The 14,846-nt window shown below is 37.9% G+C and overlaps 1 protein-coding gene across 5 annotated transcripts in view; it reads left to right on the top strand.

Annotated features, from left to right (window-relative positions):
• TLN2 (talin 2) overlaps window positions 1–14,186 on the top strand; it is a 138,925-nt gene extending 124,739 nt beyond the window's left edge. For all 5 annotated transcript variants that reach the window (XM_066196713.1, XM_066196708.1, XM_066196710.1 and 2 more), the window contains 5 exons: window positions 4,833–4,958; window positions 6,744–6,806; window positions 6,894–7,076; window positions 9,209–9,334; window positions 10,330–14,186. In XM_066196713.1, coding sequence (XP_066052810.1) covers window positions 4,833–4,958; window positions 6,744–6,806; window positions 6,894–7,076; window positions 9,209–9,334; window positions 10,330–10,458 — 627 coding nt within the window. In that variant the 3' untranslated portion in view covers window positions 10,459–14,186. The remainder of the gene's footprint in view (window positions 1–4,832; window positions 4,959–6,743; window positions 6,807–6,893; window positions 7,077–9,208; window positions 9,335–10,329) is intronic.
• The last annotated feature ends 660 nt before the right edge of the window (window positions 14,187–14,846 follow it).

The following is a 14,846-nucleotide window of genomic DNA, read 5'->3' as shown; positions in this document are numbered from 1 at the left end:
GTGAACTCGCAGAGAAGTCCTCAGTTGGTAATTTTAGGATGTCTACCTGCAGGAATTCCATCATCTTCATCATTACTAGTTGGTGGCTGATTCTCTGGTTTTTGGTAAAGTTTTTTTATCGGTGGGAGTAATTTGATTTAAGATTGAAAGCTTTGTGTTCCAGTTTCTTTTACCTCTAAAAAAAACCCCCAATAGTTAAAGGTAGGGTTTCTTCTCATTTGTTCTACTATCTTAATTTTTTTTAACTTTTGGATTTTTTTTCTCTCTTCTTGTCCTTGTTTCCTCTTCGTATTTTTGCACCTATCGTACCCCCATTGATGTCTTAAACTGACACAAATAGCATGAGACATCTTCATTTTCTGTTGCTGGGAATCATCTTATCCTGGAGAACAATTTCTATTGAGACACAGTCCTGCAAACTGCTGCCTGTGCTTTATTGTACAATGCTTTTGGTTGGTTTTTTTTTTGGGTTTTTTTTTTTTCCCCCTTTAAATCCTGGTTGTTTGGCTGCAGGTGAATGTGCTCCCAAAATACTGAGTCCACTAGTCCACAGCCCCACTGACACTCTATAAATATCTGTATGTCTTCTGAGCTCATATCTTGGAAGAACTTTGAGGACTCTCCTGAGCAGGTGTTACTACTGTCTGTAACACAAAACCTGTTCAGTATTCTCCTTGCACTGTTCAAGGTGGGAAATTATCTGAGAACCATTGAGATATTTGTGTTTTATTAAGCAGGATTTGGCTGTCATGTTTCCTTTAAGAACAATTATTTTTCCTGAATGTGGACTCTTACTTTTTTCAGTTTTCCATTTGGAGAGTCAGGTGTATTGCAATGCAGACACACATTTCTTCTGTTATGCAAATATGCTATTTCCTGTAAAATAACACCCCCCAAAACTAGTAATTTTCTGAAGAAGAAAACTGTTTTGTTTGATAAAGTCTTCCTGCTAATATTTGGCAAAAAAACACTTCTAAGTAAAAAGGTATGGTAGATGAGGTACAACAGGAGAGAGCATTGCTGTCCCTACCCTGCTCCGTCTGCTCTTCATGTTTCTGTGCAGGCCTCTGCCTCCAGACACAAGTGTCTTGTAGTCAGTAAGAGTTCCCTGCTGGTAGCTTTCAGCAGTTGGTCCTTTTTTTTTTAACCCAAGATGAATCAAACCTGGATGCCTTTTTCTGCAGGACTCTGTGTGATATGTTTGATATATTAGGTTGTTATTTAATCCAACTATATATCAAACATATTCCTACAGTGTCCTGCCCTGTCTCCGGGGGTTTTAACATAGGAGAAGGCAATATGAAGGAGTACAGTCACTCACAAGCAGGTTTAGAAGACTTCCTGTAGACTCCTAATCTAATCTGGTATAAAATACGTACATGGAGGGCTCCTTTATCCATAGAATTGCGCTTGAAGAGATTTCTAAGTTGTGTAGGGCTCTTTGTGACAGTGGCAGCTGTGCCAAGAACTGACTTTCACTGAAATGGTTATTGTGCTTTCCATGGCTCAGTGCAGAAACTTACTCATATTGGTTTGCTCATTATGAAGTAGATGTTAAGAGGTGCTTGAAAATAAAACAGTTTCTCTTTGATAATTTTTGCTACTGTTTTGCAGTGAGATTAGGGGCTCATTTGTTTTCCTATTAACCCTGACTTTATTTATGCTGCCCCTAATAATGGAGATGCTGTATAAAAATGGTTAAAATACACTACAAAAATGTATCTTTTTTGTTTTGTTTTCAGTGGCATAATCAACATTTTTAGGATATTCCCTTCTAAAGACTTTGAGCCTAATGTTTGTCTGTTCCAGTGACTTCATTTTCTAATCCATTTATAGCCGTACATGGTTAATAAGAGTATATTAGTTTAGGCCTGAGGAAAATGAGATGCTGCTCTTCATGGGAGCTGCTTGAGGAAGGAGAAGCTAATCACTTGTCATAGATCTGGTTTTCTAAAGAAACCTACTCTAAAATATTACAGTGTGATTTTTTTCTGCCATCCATTGTATCATTGCTCTCAACTTTATTCATGAAGGCTGTGAACTGACACGTGAGGGTACTGTTTATGAGTGTGAACTTAAGACAGTCCAGGAGACACTCTTTTAATAATGGGAATGGTGGAATAATTACTTTGGTTGTAGGGCATTTTGCTGTGCTCAGTCTTGTGCTGCTTCCTGTCTTTATTGCTAAGGAATGCTCTTGGGAGAAAAGGAAACACACCCATAGTGCTGACTAAGCATTTTGCCTTCCCCATTAAGTATCCGGCTCTTAGATGTGTGTCACACCTGAGAATGGTGAAGGGAAAACTGCAGAGAAGGACTAGAGAAGAAGGATTTGATAGAAAAGATGAAAAGCCAACAGGCATTCAGCAGTTTGAATGCTCTGTAAAGCTGCTACAAAAATAAATTCTTCACATAAGGGATCAACTGTCAAGAGAATTTTTTTCCAAAAATAAAAGAAATTATGAGATGTCAGAGAATGGAAGACATGGAAGTTTCAGAAACTTGAGGTATGGCTTGTTCTCCCAAGCCCTGTATTTCAATATAATTGGAAAGAAACTGATTTGGTAAATAGGGGAGAAAAAATCTGTTACCAGATGAGATACTAAGGTTTAGCTGTCTGTTTTCCTGTTGAGCTTCACCTGCTGCTCCATGGTGGAAGTTAATCCAGCCATTGTACAATGGCACTCTTGATAATGTAAGCTTTGATTTCATGGCATTCTCTTTGAAAAGCAGTAATTTTTGCTTAGGACTTGTGTCCAGTATTTAGTCCACTCACGACCCTGAACTGAGTTCAAACTGCTTTTGTTCAGCATCTTTCTGGTGGCTGTTTTTTCACAAATTGAATTCCATCTGGACAGACACACAGCTGTCCAATATATCAGACTATGGCCATGAGCATTTTTTAAAATGTCAATAAAGATTGACACCTCCTTTGTAATAAATAAGCAGATATTGAAGTTCTCACTTATTTAAGTTTGAATTCCTGACAGTGCTGACATAGAGTAATGCACATAATATATTTTATGTTGGAAATGAGAATTTAAAAACTTGATAGCAAGAAGTCTTGGACACAGGTAGAAGTGCAGTAACAGTCTGCTAAATTTACTGTCAGTGGTATTTTTGTTGATATTTCAGTTTCAGTCTTCAGTCAAATCAAAGTCAATAATGCATCTGTTTTAATGAGGACAGTCATTTTGGTAGAGACTACTGGATTCCATTTAATCGCTCTGGCAATGTTGTGATTGAAATAAGAGTTTCATAAATAAGACTTGAGGTCTGTAGAAGGCCAGTGTGATTGCACTTTGGTATAATAATGGTCATGATGTGGCATTGCAATCACTGCCAAAATTTTATGTGGAACATGACTTGCTCACTTTCCAAAGCAGTTTCTTTTATTACACAGACGTGCACTTTAGTTGATGAGATTAGCCCAACAGCAAGGCAAGACAAGTATTTTTCAGTGGATTAGGTGACTTTTCCTAAAAAAAGAAAAACTTTCAGGTGCCAAACATCTTTATCTATACATCAGTTTTGATTTTCAGATGATTCCGTTTTTCTGGTGTCTGTGGAGGCTATTGTTTCATCTCCTGGACTTTTAGTTATGTGAACTGCTGTAAAACTCCGTGCTGCTTGATGGACCATTTTGTAATTACTTATCATTATCCTTTATTATTTTATAATTGACTATTTCATCAAACTGCAGTAACAGAATTAAACCTGACTTAAATTCAGATGGTTGTGCTTAGACTTGCAAATGAAGTGCCCAATTTTTTAACTCAGGGCCCACCTGGCTGGTGTTTCTAAAGGTAGTTGTGTGACGCAAGAATGTTGCAGTTGCCATAGTTAGAATAAACCTGTATTTCAAAACCTGGATCTCTCACAAAGCAGGATGTCCTGATGCTGTAGCCACTAGCCCTACTTGTCATAGAGTTTTGGATTCCAGTAGGGTTGTGAATGGATCACAAACAAAATACATTCTGTTGGATTATTTTATATAAAAAACTATCGGAATACACAGCCCAGGCCTGGCTCTGTTTAAAATAACTGTTCATCTCTCTTTTGTTAACTGTTCAAAAGCTAGTAAGCATGCTTAGATGGACAAATGTTTTCAATATTTGTTTAAATTATTTGAAAGTCAGGAAAGTTTTTATAGAACAATGAATTTGGATTTTAAATAGTAAGAAACCTCATTAGGAGGTTTTGCACATTGCTTGTTGAAAGACATATTTGGATGACTGAAGTGTTCCAGAGAGACCTTTGGAACTTCCTATCTCCAAGATCACTAAACTGGATTGCTGCACAAAGCTGCTTTCTGTGCAGTGACAGGTCTTACCAAAAGCTTGCTTGGTATCTGCTTTACATTCCTTGGTACAGGTGAATGAGACAATACCCATTTATCATTGTTCTTTTTCAATGCCTTCAGTCTTTAAGTATTTAGAAAATGCTTTCTGTAGTTTAGCGATCTTGGAAGCCACTATTATGGCACTACAGAGATAATCTTGATAGGAAAAACAGGAATTTCTTTTCAGACCTGCACTTTTCTGAAGTAGTTTAGAGTAGCTCTAGTGGAGGTAATGCATTAGAATGTCGATGGCTTGGTTTACTTATCTTGTGTGATACTCTGTTTTAGTGTAAGCAGGCACAAGAGCAAGGTAATATTTTGTTGATTCCCAGCTTTAGTTCACAAAAAATTCCTTTGCAGAAAATGATGTTGTAGGTCTTACTGACTTTAGTGATGTATGCCAGAATCTTCTCGTCTTTGTATATGTCCTCAGTCTTGAAAGTAAGATTGCTTTCAGGTGAATGTGTAACATTGTTTTTTCTTGTTATAGCAAGCAGATGAGACTCTGGATTTTGAAGAACAGATCCTGGAAGCAGCTAAATCCATTGCAGCTGCTACCAGTGCCCTTGTGAAGTCAGCTTCAGCAGCCCAGAGGGAACTGGTGGCTCAGGGAAAGGTGGGTAAACAGGACATGTAGCAACAATAGTGAGGGAAAGCATTGATATTGAATCTAGTCTCCTAACGGTTCTGTTAAAAACAGTAGGAAAGAAGCTTAGGAATGACTAATGAAAATGTAAATTGCTCACTGCTCATCATAATACATGGCCGAGACCTGGTTCTATTTAAAAAATCCCGCAGTTATGTTCATTTAAACCTCTCAAGTGTAATCAAGTGCTTGGTTCTTCAAATAATTCAGTTGTGAGGAGTTTTACTTGTGGGGGTTTTTCACTTCACGGAGATCTGTGATTCAAGTGGGACTAGTAATGTATAGTCCCACACATCAGTTTGGGGATCCAAACCCAAATGTCACAATGTACAATACTGCTCTGGACCAGAACAGCAAAAGGCCTCAGTAATTGTGCCCTCAATGTCTTGTGGTCCAATGGGGACACAGGCCTACATGTAAACTGAGTACATTTAAGTGGCCATGCTTGTAGTTGTTGGAAGTAGTTTGAACCAATGGAAGGAGTGTTTACAACACCTGGCATCCTTTAGTGATCAGAATTGAGATTTTGTAAATCATTTCATATCCATCACTATTTTTCACAGTTAGTACAGTTAGTAGACTCTGAAACATAAAACCTAAATATCAACCAAGTATCTTGCCTGTGAGGACAGTTTATTATAGGACCATTGTTGTTGTGTAGTTATGGTTTCCATTTTCACCTGATTCTTGACTCGGAGCAGGCTGTATCATGGATCCCACAATCAGGCTATGCTGTCTGCTGCAGCCTGGATTTTGGGAACTTTGTGGTTTTGGTTCAAACAGGGCCAACAAGCACTTCATCTGTGGTCTACTTAAAAATACCTGTTCGGGGGATGATGAGGCAAAAAAACCTTGAAACCTTTAGGGACCTAGTAGGGGTTTTTTTAATAACTGATTTTTTTTTAGTTGCTAAGTGTCACCATAGCTATGGAGAGAGCGTATCTTCTGTTTATGTCGATGCTGCACTTAATGATTTGATTTAATTACCTGGAATTCTCATTATGCACGAATGTTATGAACACATTATGCCTGTTCCCATTTCTTTTAAAACACAAGTTTCTGGACCATGTTTACATTTCGCATCTTTCAGCTTCTCTCTCAAAACCACTCAGACCCAGGCAGCTGGGGATGTGGGTCTGGCAACCAACTGTAAAGTTTAGTTTCATTGCTTTCATCTAATATGGGAAGAAATCTGTCTCCAAATTATTGCTGTTACTGCTGATGCCATGAACACTTCAGTGGAAAAGCCATGCAGAAAAGTGTCTGCTCTCCTAAAGTGCCATTATTAGGCATGAAGGCACTTAGGGGGCTTCCCTGGGAAGCTTTCTGATCTGTACCTTCCCACAGTGCTCAAATCAGACGACATGAAAGACTGATGTAAATTCAAATACATTATGAAGAGAGAAGTAAGATATTTTAAAGCCTGGGACTTAAGGAACTGCTGTTTCAGCTGTGGCTTCAACCACTAACCATCTTCTAATTACTGGTTATTCTGGTAATTACTTCTGTGTGTTCCAAGAATGGGTCAGCTGAAGCAGTATAGTAAGTTGGACACTTCCTGAGCAGGCAGATGTGTGCTGGAAGCACAGTTACTCTGATAACTGACTTCCAGCTGGATTTTCTGCTCTTGAATGTGCTGGGCACAGTCACAGGTACAAGTGTTCCTTTTTTCATGGATTACTGCCTGTCTAATTCTGAGACAAAACAATTGCATTTTCTGTTTTCTTGTAAGCCATCTCTGGACTGTTTTTTCAGGTTGGAGCAATTCCTGCAAATGCAGCTGATGATGGACAGTGGTCTCAGGGACTTATCTCTGCTGTGAGTAACTCTTGAGAAAACTGGCACTTTCTCTAAGAAATAATATCCTGTAAAATACACAGTGACTTTTTTTTTACTACCCTCTAGGCCCGAATGGTGGCAGCTGCAACCAGCAATCTCTGTGAAGCAGCAAATGCCTCAGTTCAAGGCCATGCCAGTGAGGAGAAACTCATCTCATCTGCCAAACAAGTTGCAGCTTCTACAGCACAGTTGCTTGTGGCTTGCAAAGTGAAGGCTGATCATGACTCTGAAGCCATGAGGAGGCTACAGGTACTTGTGTTGCTTATTACTGAAAACCCATGGTAGTGCTATGTAAACACTGTTTCAGCACGCCAAGATTATGCATGTGTTCAACAAAGTATTTTTCTAAGTGCCGGCCTGGACTGTGGTCAGTCTTCTTTTGTTTCTTGGAGTCAAGAGAGAACAGTTGTAGATAGAGCATTTCTAAAACGGAGAATCATTGTTAGACAAAAATAAGAAGAGAATCTCATGCAACATCTCAGCTGAAGTCTGAGTGAGCTTCTTGACATGAAACAGGTTCCCTTTTATGCTACACATCCATTTCATGTTGGGCTTCTCAACTGCTGCTGAATTAACACTGTGTTTTGATGGGTAAAATCTAACGTCTCTAGAAGTTTTGTTTGAGCATGGCAATTTTTTAAATGACTACAGCCTTCTCTGATGTCATGCCCTGCAGGCTCAGCCTGGAAGGTAGGAACTATTTCAGCTCCATTTTTATACCACCTTTGGTGAACAGTGAAAATTCCCCTTTTGCTTGTATTTGCACAGCTGCTACTAGTGGACACTCAGTGCAACAGTTCACATATGGATAGGCAGAATCAAATTCAGCACAAATACATGTGACTAAGTATCTGTCTGAGCATGAGGAACTGATGTCATCATTTTTTTCAAAGAAGAAAAATTGTTTAAATATTTAGGAGGAAAAAAAAAATATATGAATGTGTGAAAAATCTGTTTCTACAGAAAACAGTGGTATGTCATAGGGTGAGATGGTTTTAGTGCTTTATAGTGGATCCATTTGTACTGACATTGCCAAAGGGGTGTGGGGAAGGTGTCAGTAACTGGAAGGTGGTTCTGTCCATAGTGCAATCTGCTCTGTAATATCCAGGTGCCAAGATGAGTCTAAAGGAATTTTAAATGTAGAACAAACAATAGAAACAGGAAAAAATCAACTACTAGAGATTTTCCTCAGTTCTGACAGGAAATTTGGGGTTCTCAGTCATTGTGGGCAAATATTATTAAATAGACATTGAATGTGAGAAATTGGAAGGGAATGTGAAAAGGAAACAAGTCCAAGCATGGAGTGAAATTGAACTTTGCCATTTTACCAAGCTTCATTTTAGTCCCAGAATGAATAATGAAAGGAAGAGAAGTTTGCATTTGGAAATGTCCTTTATCGTAGCAAAAACAGTGAGTTGATGTCTACTAAATATTTTTACTGGTGGACTTGCCAAAACTACTGAGGCTTTTCAGCTGGCTTTGCCCCCAGCAGAAATGTTTTCACATAGCTTCAATCAATAGGTTGAATTCAGGACTTGGAGTATCTTGGTTTTTTCCTTCATACCCCAATTTCAACTGCGTTTCCCATGAATGTAAATTTGGTACGCACTGTTACAGAATCTTCCAAAACTTAATGAAACAATTGGAAATGTTTCCATTCTTTCTGGATGAGCTCCAGACTGAGCAGAGCAAATTTCAAATAATTTATCCTTGGGTCAATTCATTGAGGAAGACTTGAAAGTGAGATGCAGCTGGAGATATGGAATAGGATTGGGGAAAGGTGGGGCGACAGGTTCAGAGCTGGCCATTCCTAGGAAGGGTGGCAGGTTGGAAGCTGTGGCTTCCCTTCCTCGTGCCAGTGTGTCTCTAGCATGTGGGAGCAGCCTGTTTTGGCCTGCCTGTTGTTCAGACAACAAAAGATGTATTACAAATGTCAGGCTGTTTCTCTTTAGAAATCTGAAAATTTTTAGGAAATAAAGGTTTAAATGTGAGATGGCCATGGCTGTGTAAGTTGTTAACTTGCCGTTATTAAAGTCCATTAATTGAAAAACTTAGTTGTTTTATAATATCTTTATATACTAGCTTTTAGTTTCTGTTCTTTCTCAAAAAAAAAAAGTCGTCCGATCAGCATAATATAACTTGTAATTTCATCCACTGCTTTATTTCAAACTGTAGGGAAAAAAGATCTCATGTGTGGCTTCTTAAAGGAGTTTTGTTCTCTCTGTACCACTGATTTTCAGAGGTTAATTTGCTTTTCACTGGGGCAAAAAAAGCCCCATACCTTTCCAGTGCAGTCAAGCAAAGATGTTTGTTTTGATGTTCAGACAAACCCATGTTAGTTATTTTTTTCCTTATTACTAAATTTCTTACCTTTCTCAAAGGCTGCAGGAAATGCTGTCAAGCGTGCATCAGACAATCTTGTCAGGGCAGCCCAAAAAGCAGCGTTTGGAAAAGCAGAGGATGATGACGTCGTGGTCAAAACCAAGTTTGTGGGTGGCATTGCTCAGGTTGGTACAATCACTCCAGAAACAAAGCAGGGAAAAACCATGACAGAAATGAGTGGTGTTACAATGTCCACCTGCTGCATTGCAGGCTGGACAAATCTATTTAGAAATCGATGATAAATTACTTGATGCCTCATTATCATGGAACCCCTGACATAAGAGCACAGTGATGTGCTACGTGGTATCTGCACTTCTGCACTGAGCATTTGCTGTAATAGCAGTTACCATTGTCCAATAGCTTTTAGTTTTGTTCTGATTAAATAAGTGGATCTTTTCAGAATACTCTTATGTAATTTAAATGTTCCCAGATTTTAATGAAACAATTATTTTGCATGTATTTAAGCAAAGAAATAGGGAGTGAGAGATAAAAACCAATGATGTTTTGTTACTGTGACCATAATAATTATTGGAAAATAAGAACAATATTTAAAAGTAGATTTCAAGGCTCTGAGGTACCAACCTCTAGATTCCTTATAATGAATGAGGTACATCATATACTGTACTCACTACTTAAAAGATACAGGACTTGATTATTTCTGTGTGTCTGTACTACTGTCATTTTTTCTTTGGCATTCTGAGATGCAGGAAAATACTGTGGATACCTGCAGTAAGGAATGTTCAATTTTACTGTCACTCAGACATTATGTTAAGACGTGTTCTGTGTCTTAACATATGCTTATCTACATGTTCTAAACCCCCACCCTGCTGAATGTTGGAAGAGTGCAGAGCTGTGAAATCCATCATGGATGCATGGTAAAACTATGGTGGTATATTCTTTTTCCTTTTTTTTTAGTCCTCTTTAAGAAACCAGTGGGAATACAATACTTTTCTTGATGGCCTAGTCCTGGCATCTGGAAAAATTTGAGCAATTCCTGATGAAGTCATTGAAATTTGGTGCTTCTCTGGAGAATGCTCACAAGGGCCAGCTGTGACTGTGGTTTCATAGAGAAAGAAATATTATTTAACAGACAGTATTCCTTGCTGCTTCTGTTTTCCAGATTATTGCAGCCCAAGAAGAAATGCTGAAGAAGGAAAGAGAGCTGGAAGAGGCAAGGAAAAAACTGGCTCAGATCCGCCAACAGCAATACAAATTTCTACCCACAGAGCTGAGAGAAGATGAGGGTTAACCACAAACCTGCTGAGATTTTTCTTCCTTTTTATTCTTTTGTTTTCTTTTTTTTTTCTTTTGTTTTCTTTTTTTCTTTTAAAGAAATAAGCTAAAGGGGGACAGCACATTGAGAACTGCTCTGACAGCATACTGGTATGTCAAGCACTTAGCTAAATAAAACTGCCTGTCATAGCTTTGGATGAGCAGAGGGCAATAAACACTTGTTCTTTCCCATCTGCTCAGCTGAGGTGCATGATGATCAAATAATGGTACAGTGTTAGGTTCATCATTCCTGTTCCTCCCTTGATTTATATCTCAGGAGAGAATGTTTCACTTTTTACTAAAGATACTAAGTCAGTATTATTGTCACTTTCCTGATGCTTGAGGTATTTATCGTTTCTTGAGTTGTTCTAAAACATCGATAATATTAAGTAGGAAAAGAGTCAAGGAATATCTCATAAGATAAATATCCCATGAACTGGTGGTTCTCCCTCGCCCAAGTACCCTTGTAAAAAGAAGACCAAGATGGAGAAGGACATATGGCTGAGTGGAGAAATGCACGAGTGTGGGTTTGAAGAAGAAGCCTATCCTCTTTCAGTGTTATATAGCTGGTTCACCCCCAAACTGGAGGAATTGTCTCTGCAGCTGTTTGCACTACTAGTATTATTCCTTACCTGATACCAACAAGCCTCTGCTTGTACAGTATTTAGGTTTACAAAATGTGGCAATAGCCATTCTTTAAAGAGCTCAAAAAACAAAGAAATGGAAACCTTGTCACTGCCTCAATAATAGCAGGTTCATGTAAGAAAATGCTGTTTCAATTATATACCTCTAATGTGTGACTACTTTTACAGTATTATACACACATACACGTGCTCTAACATTGGACTGAATAGTTTGCATTTTGTTTTTTTAATTGAAATTATCTGGTTCGTACTGTGGTATTTCTGTTAGAATGTATCTGTGTTAAAAAAGGGAAATGCCCAGTACAACAAAAGACTATCACATCTCTTGTTATTATTTTAATAATTACATTCATAATTATTATGTTTTGAAACCTGTGGCAATTGTAGGAGAAAAGAATAAGTGATTTACAAGTAGATTTACAACTTTTCCTGTAATATATTTTTTAAAAATTTGGACTCTAAAGAGTTTGTTTTCATAGTTGCTATTGATGAAAAAGTATTCACCAAGGAATTGCAGAGAAGAAATAGCAGCAATCTAGCAGCAATCTTTATCTTCAGCTGCAGAAGGGTACAGTATGCTCTCAGTATCTCTGTTGTGACCTAAACAATAGCAAGTTGGGTAGAGTAACATTTGACTATGTCCAAGAGAGAACACAAATCACAGCAACTTTAAGTAGCAAAAGCTTAAACTATTTGACTGACTACAAAAACACCATCTCTCCTAACATTACTTTGCAACATGTCTCCAACTCCACTCAAGCCCTCCTAAACAATACTGGCAAGTCTGTTTAGGTCAAAGGATGTTGCCCCTCCAGTCCTTCTGAAGGCTGCGCTGTCCTTAGATCCTGCCAGGTACATTCAACTGAGCCTGTTGTGTTCTGTGCATACCCACCTAGTTGTTGCTGCAGAAAATACTTGTCTTGTAGACTCCCCAGTAACCCCCTAGTGGTAGGTTCATCAGTTTAGATAGTGCTAACTCCTCATTTAAGTTACCTGCATGAGACAATTATCAGGAATTTTGTCACACTAGTACTAAATATATAGCAAAAAAAAGATGCTAGAGAATTAATAAATATTGAATTGTAAAGGGGTTTTTATTGTCTCTTCTCTGATACTGACATATTTCAGACTCAGTAGAGTTGTTGGAGAATCAACAATCGTGAGAGAAAAAAACCTGATATATCCCAAATGGAATCACTGGCATTGACAGGTGTGCTGTGATGTGTAGGCTTGTGTGTAAATGCAAACCCTGTACTATCAGAGATGTGCAATTCCAAGTTCTTTGATTTGCCACTTCAACACAATCAATTTTTTTTTTTGGTTCAACTCACTGTGAACAGTGTCATAGTCTGGAATCCTACATGAAGAAAAAGGCTTCCTGTAAGTCTTTGGGCAGGAGGCTAAACTGTATTTATGGCTGTAAGACCTAAATAAAGACCGCTCTAGTGATGGGGGTTTGCTGCTGCTGTTTGTAGGTTCAACTCCTTTGCAGCTTCTGCCTTTCTCTTGTCTTACCTGGATAGCCTCACTTTCTGATCTCTTTTTCAGAAAGATCTGCAAGACAGATTTGTTACTGCTTCCCTTTCAACCTACCTTTAATTGTTATTTGATCTCATTAAAGCATGAAGAAAGATGATGCTGTCTTTAACACCATGCCACTATTTTACTGTAGGTATAATACTGATGTAATATACTTTGGTCAGGATGGTATTTTCCAGTTTGATATAAGCCAAAAAAACCTTGTCAAATGCAACTATGTATGGAAATTATATTGCTAGAAAACTTTATCAGTATGTAGAAAGTAAGAGCATGTTCAAATTGTGCTCCAGAGAAAAGTGGTTGGGAAGTCCATTTTAGCACAGCTATTTTGAGACTTCTCGGTTTCTGATTTAGTGCCCCCTCTTACATGACAGAAAGTATTTTTTCCTTAGCTGTGTGCTCCATAGAGGAACCACAGTCAAGTGAATAGCTGAGCTGGACAACTGAAGTATTTTTTTACTCAGAATTTTGGGTCTTCATTTGTGAACCATTAAGAGAATATAAGGTCATGCAAAGTCTTTCAATCTTTTAGTTGCTGTTATAATTTGCAGTATCGCTGAAGTTCACATGTGAACATCTGTGGAGTTTGGAACTAGTCCATTCATTTCTTTGGCATGGGAACTTGCAGCAGGAAGTGACAAGTTGGAGTAAGGGGTAGATGCTAATTAATAAGAAGGACAGATGTTTACTTTGTTCTGTTAACTTGTGAAATGATGAATGAGCTCTGTTGTATCTCACCCTTCTTCATGTGGAATTCACTCTGAAAATTGTATGAAAATTAAAAACAAAATGCCTCAAAGTTCTTTGTGTACAAATAGTATAACGTCATCTCCCCAATTATTCAAAAAATTGAATATTTTATCATTTGTCTAAACTTTTAAACATCAGAAGTCTCAAAAGTTAGAAAAGTTTTGAAACAAAAATTGAATCACAGCCTTTTTTTCATCTGTCCCTGTCCCTTTCATTTTCTGCATGTTCATTACTTAATTCCTAATGGAGAAGTACATAAATCTAGAAACCTCCTCAACCTAAATATGTTCAGATCATGAGTGCCTTTTTGGTTTTCATCAGTCCTTATCAAACTGATAAGATATTCAGCCCAGGAGTATGGCATTTATCATCCCTATGTATTTTGTAACCTCTTGAGTTCTGGGTTTTTTCCCCTTTGGGAGTGGGCTTGGTTTAGGGGCAGGTAGCTTACATTGTAGAAGTTTTCTCCTTAGGTAATTGCCTCATGGTTAACAAAGAGACTTATCTGCCCATAATTGTCATGATTTCTGAAACCTGCTTTTTCATATTCATGTTATTTACATGAAATGCATTGTGGTTGGTCATGTTAATGGAACAACACATTTCTATGGCTCAGGTCATGATGCCAAATGCAAAAACTGTTTACTCACATGAGTCACAACTCTGTTACAAATTGCCCTAATTTACCGAGCTATAACTAAGTGCCATTTTGTCACTTTTTTAAAATTTTTTTTAAAAATTAAAAGCAGTACAAACCCGTTTTTTTCTCAAATTAGTGCGCTTTGTTGCAGTGGAAGAACCTTCTGTTCAAGATAGTTTTGAAATTTTATGCTGGAGTTTGTAGGGGTTTGAGCTCTCACTTTAATGTCTTCCCTTCCTTTTAAAGTTTAAACCCCAGGAGAGACACAATGAAGTTTGTAGTCATGCTGCTACGACATTATGTAGAGTATTTATCTGGCCATAAAAATAAGTAAGTATTATATTTTAGTTTGGTCTTCACCAACAGAAGCCCCTTGAAAATTTGAGGGTTTTTTCCCTGCAGGTGTTTGTGACTTGTGTTGCACTGGTGATCACGCAAAGGATTATTTTACTCCTTAAGCAAAATAAGGCTGAAGTTGCCTGTAAGTGGTTAAAATTCCCAGGTGACAGAGGAGAATGTTCCATTTCAAGTTCTGCTGCACAGACAAAACTAGTAGTGTTTCCTTTATGCTAAGTCAGTATCTTTGTATCAGTTATACTTTATGACCATTCAAAATCCTTAAAGTAGAGTACATGTGAACCACACTAATAAATAGAAAAATCAAAGATCAATTATTCAAGGGGCGGTGGATACTTGGTATTGTTTGGGTTTTTTGGGGGGAAGGCAAGTTTTGCTTTTATATTTTTATGATTTGCAATTAATTCAACATTTTTTCCAAGTCAAATATAACTG

This window comes from Chamaea fasciata, unplaced genomic scaffold, assembly GCF_029207755.1.
Source record: "Chamaea fasciata isolate MVZ Bird 193981 ecotype frontalis unplaced genomic scaffold, bChaFas1.0.hap1 SCAF_14, whole genome shotgun sequence".
NCBI classification, from domain to species: domain Eukaryota; kingdom Metazoa; phylum Chordata; class Aves; order Passeriformes; family Sylviidae; genus Chamaea; species Chamaea fasciata.
This window is presented reverse-complemented; position numbering and strand designations above follow the sequence as displayed.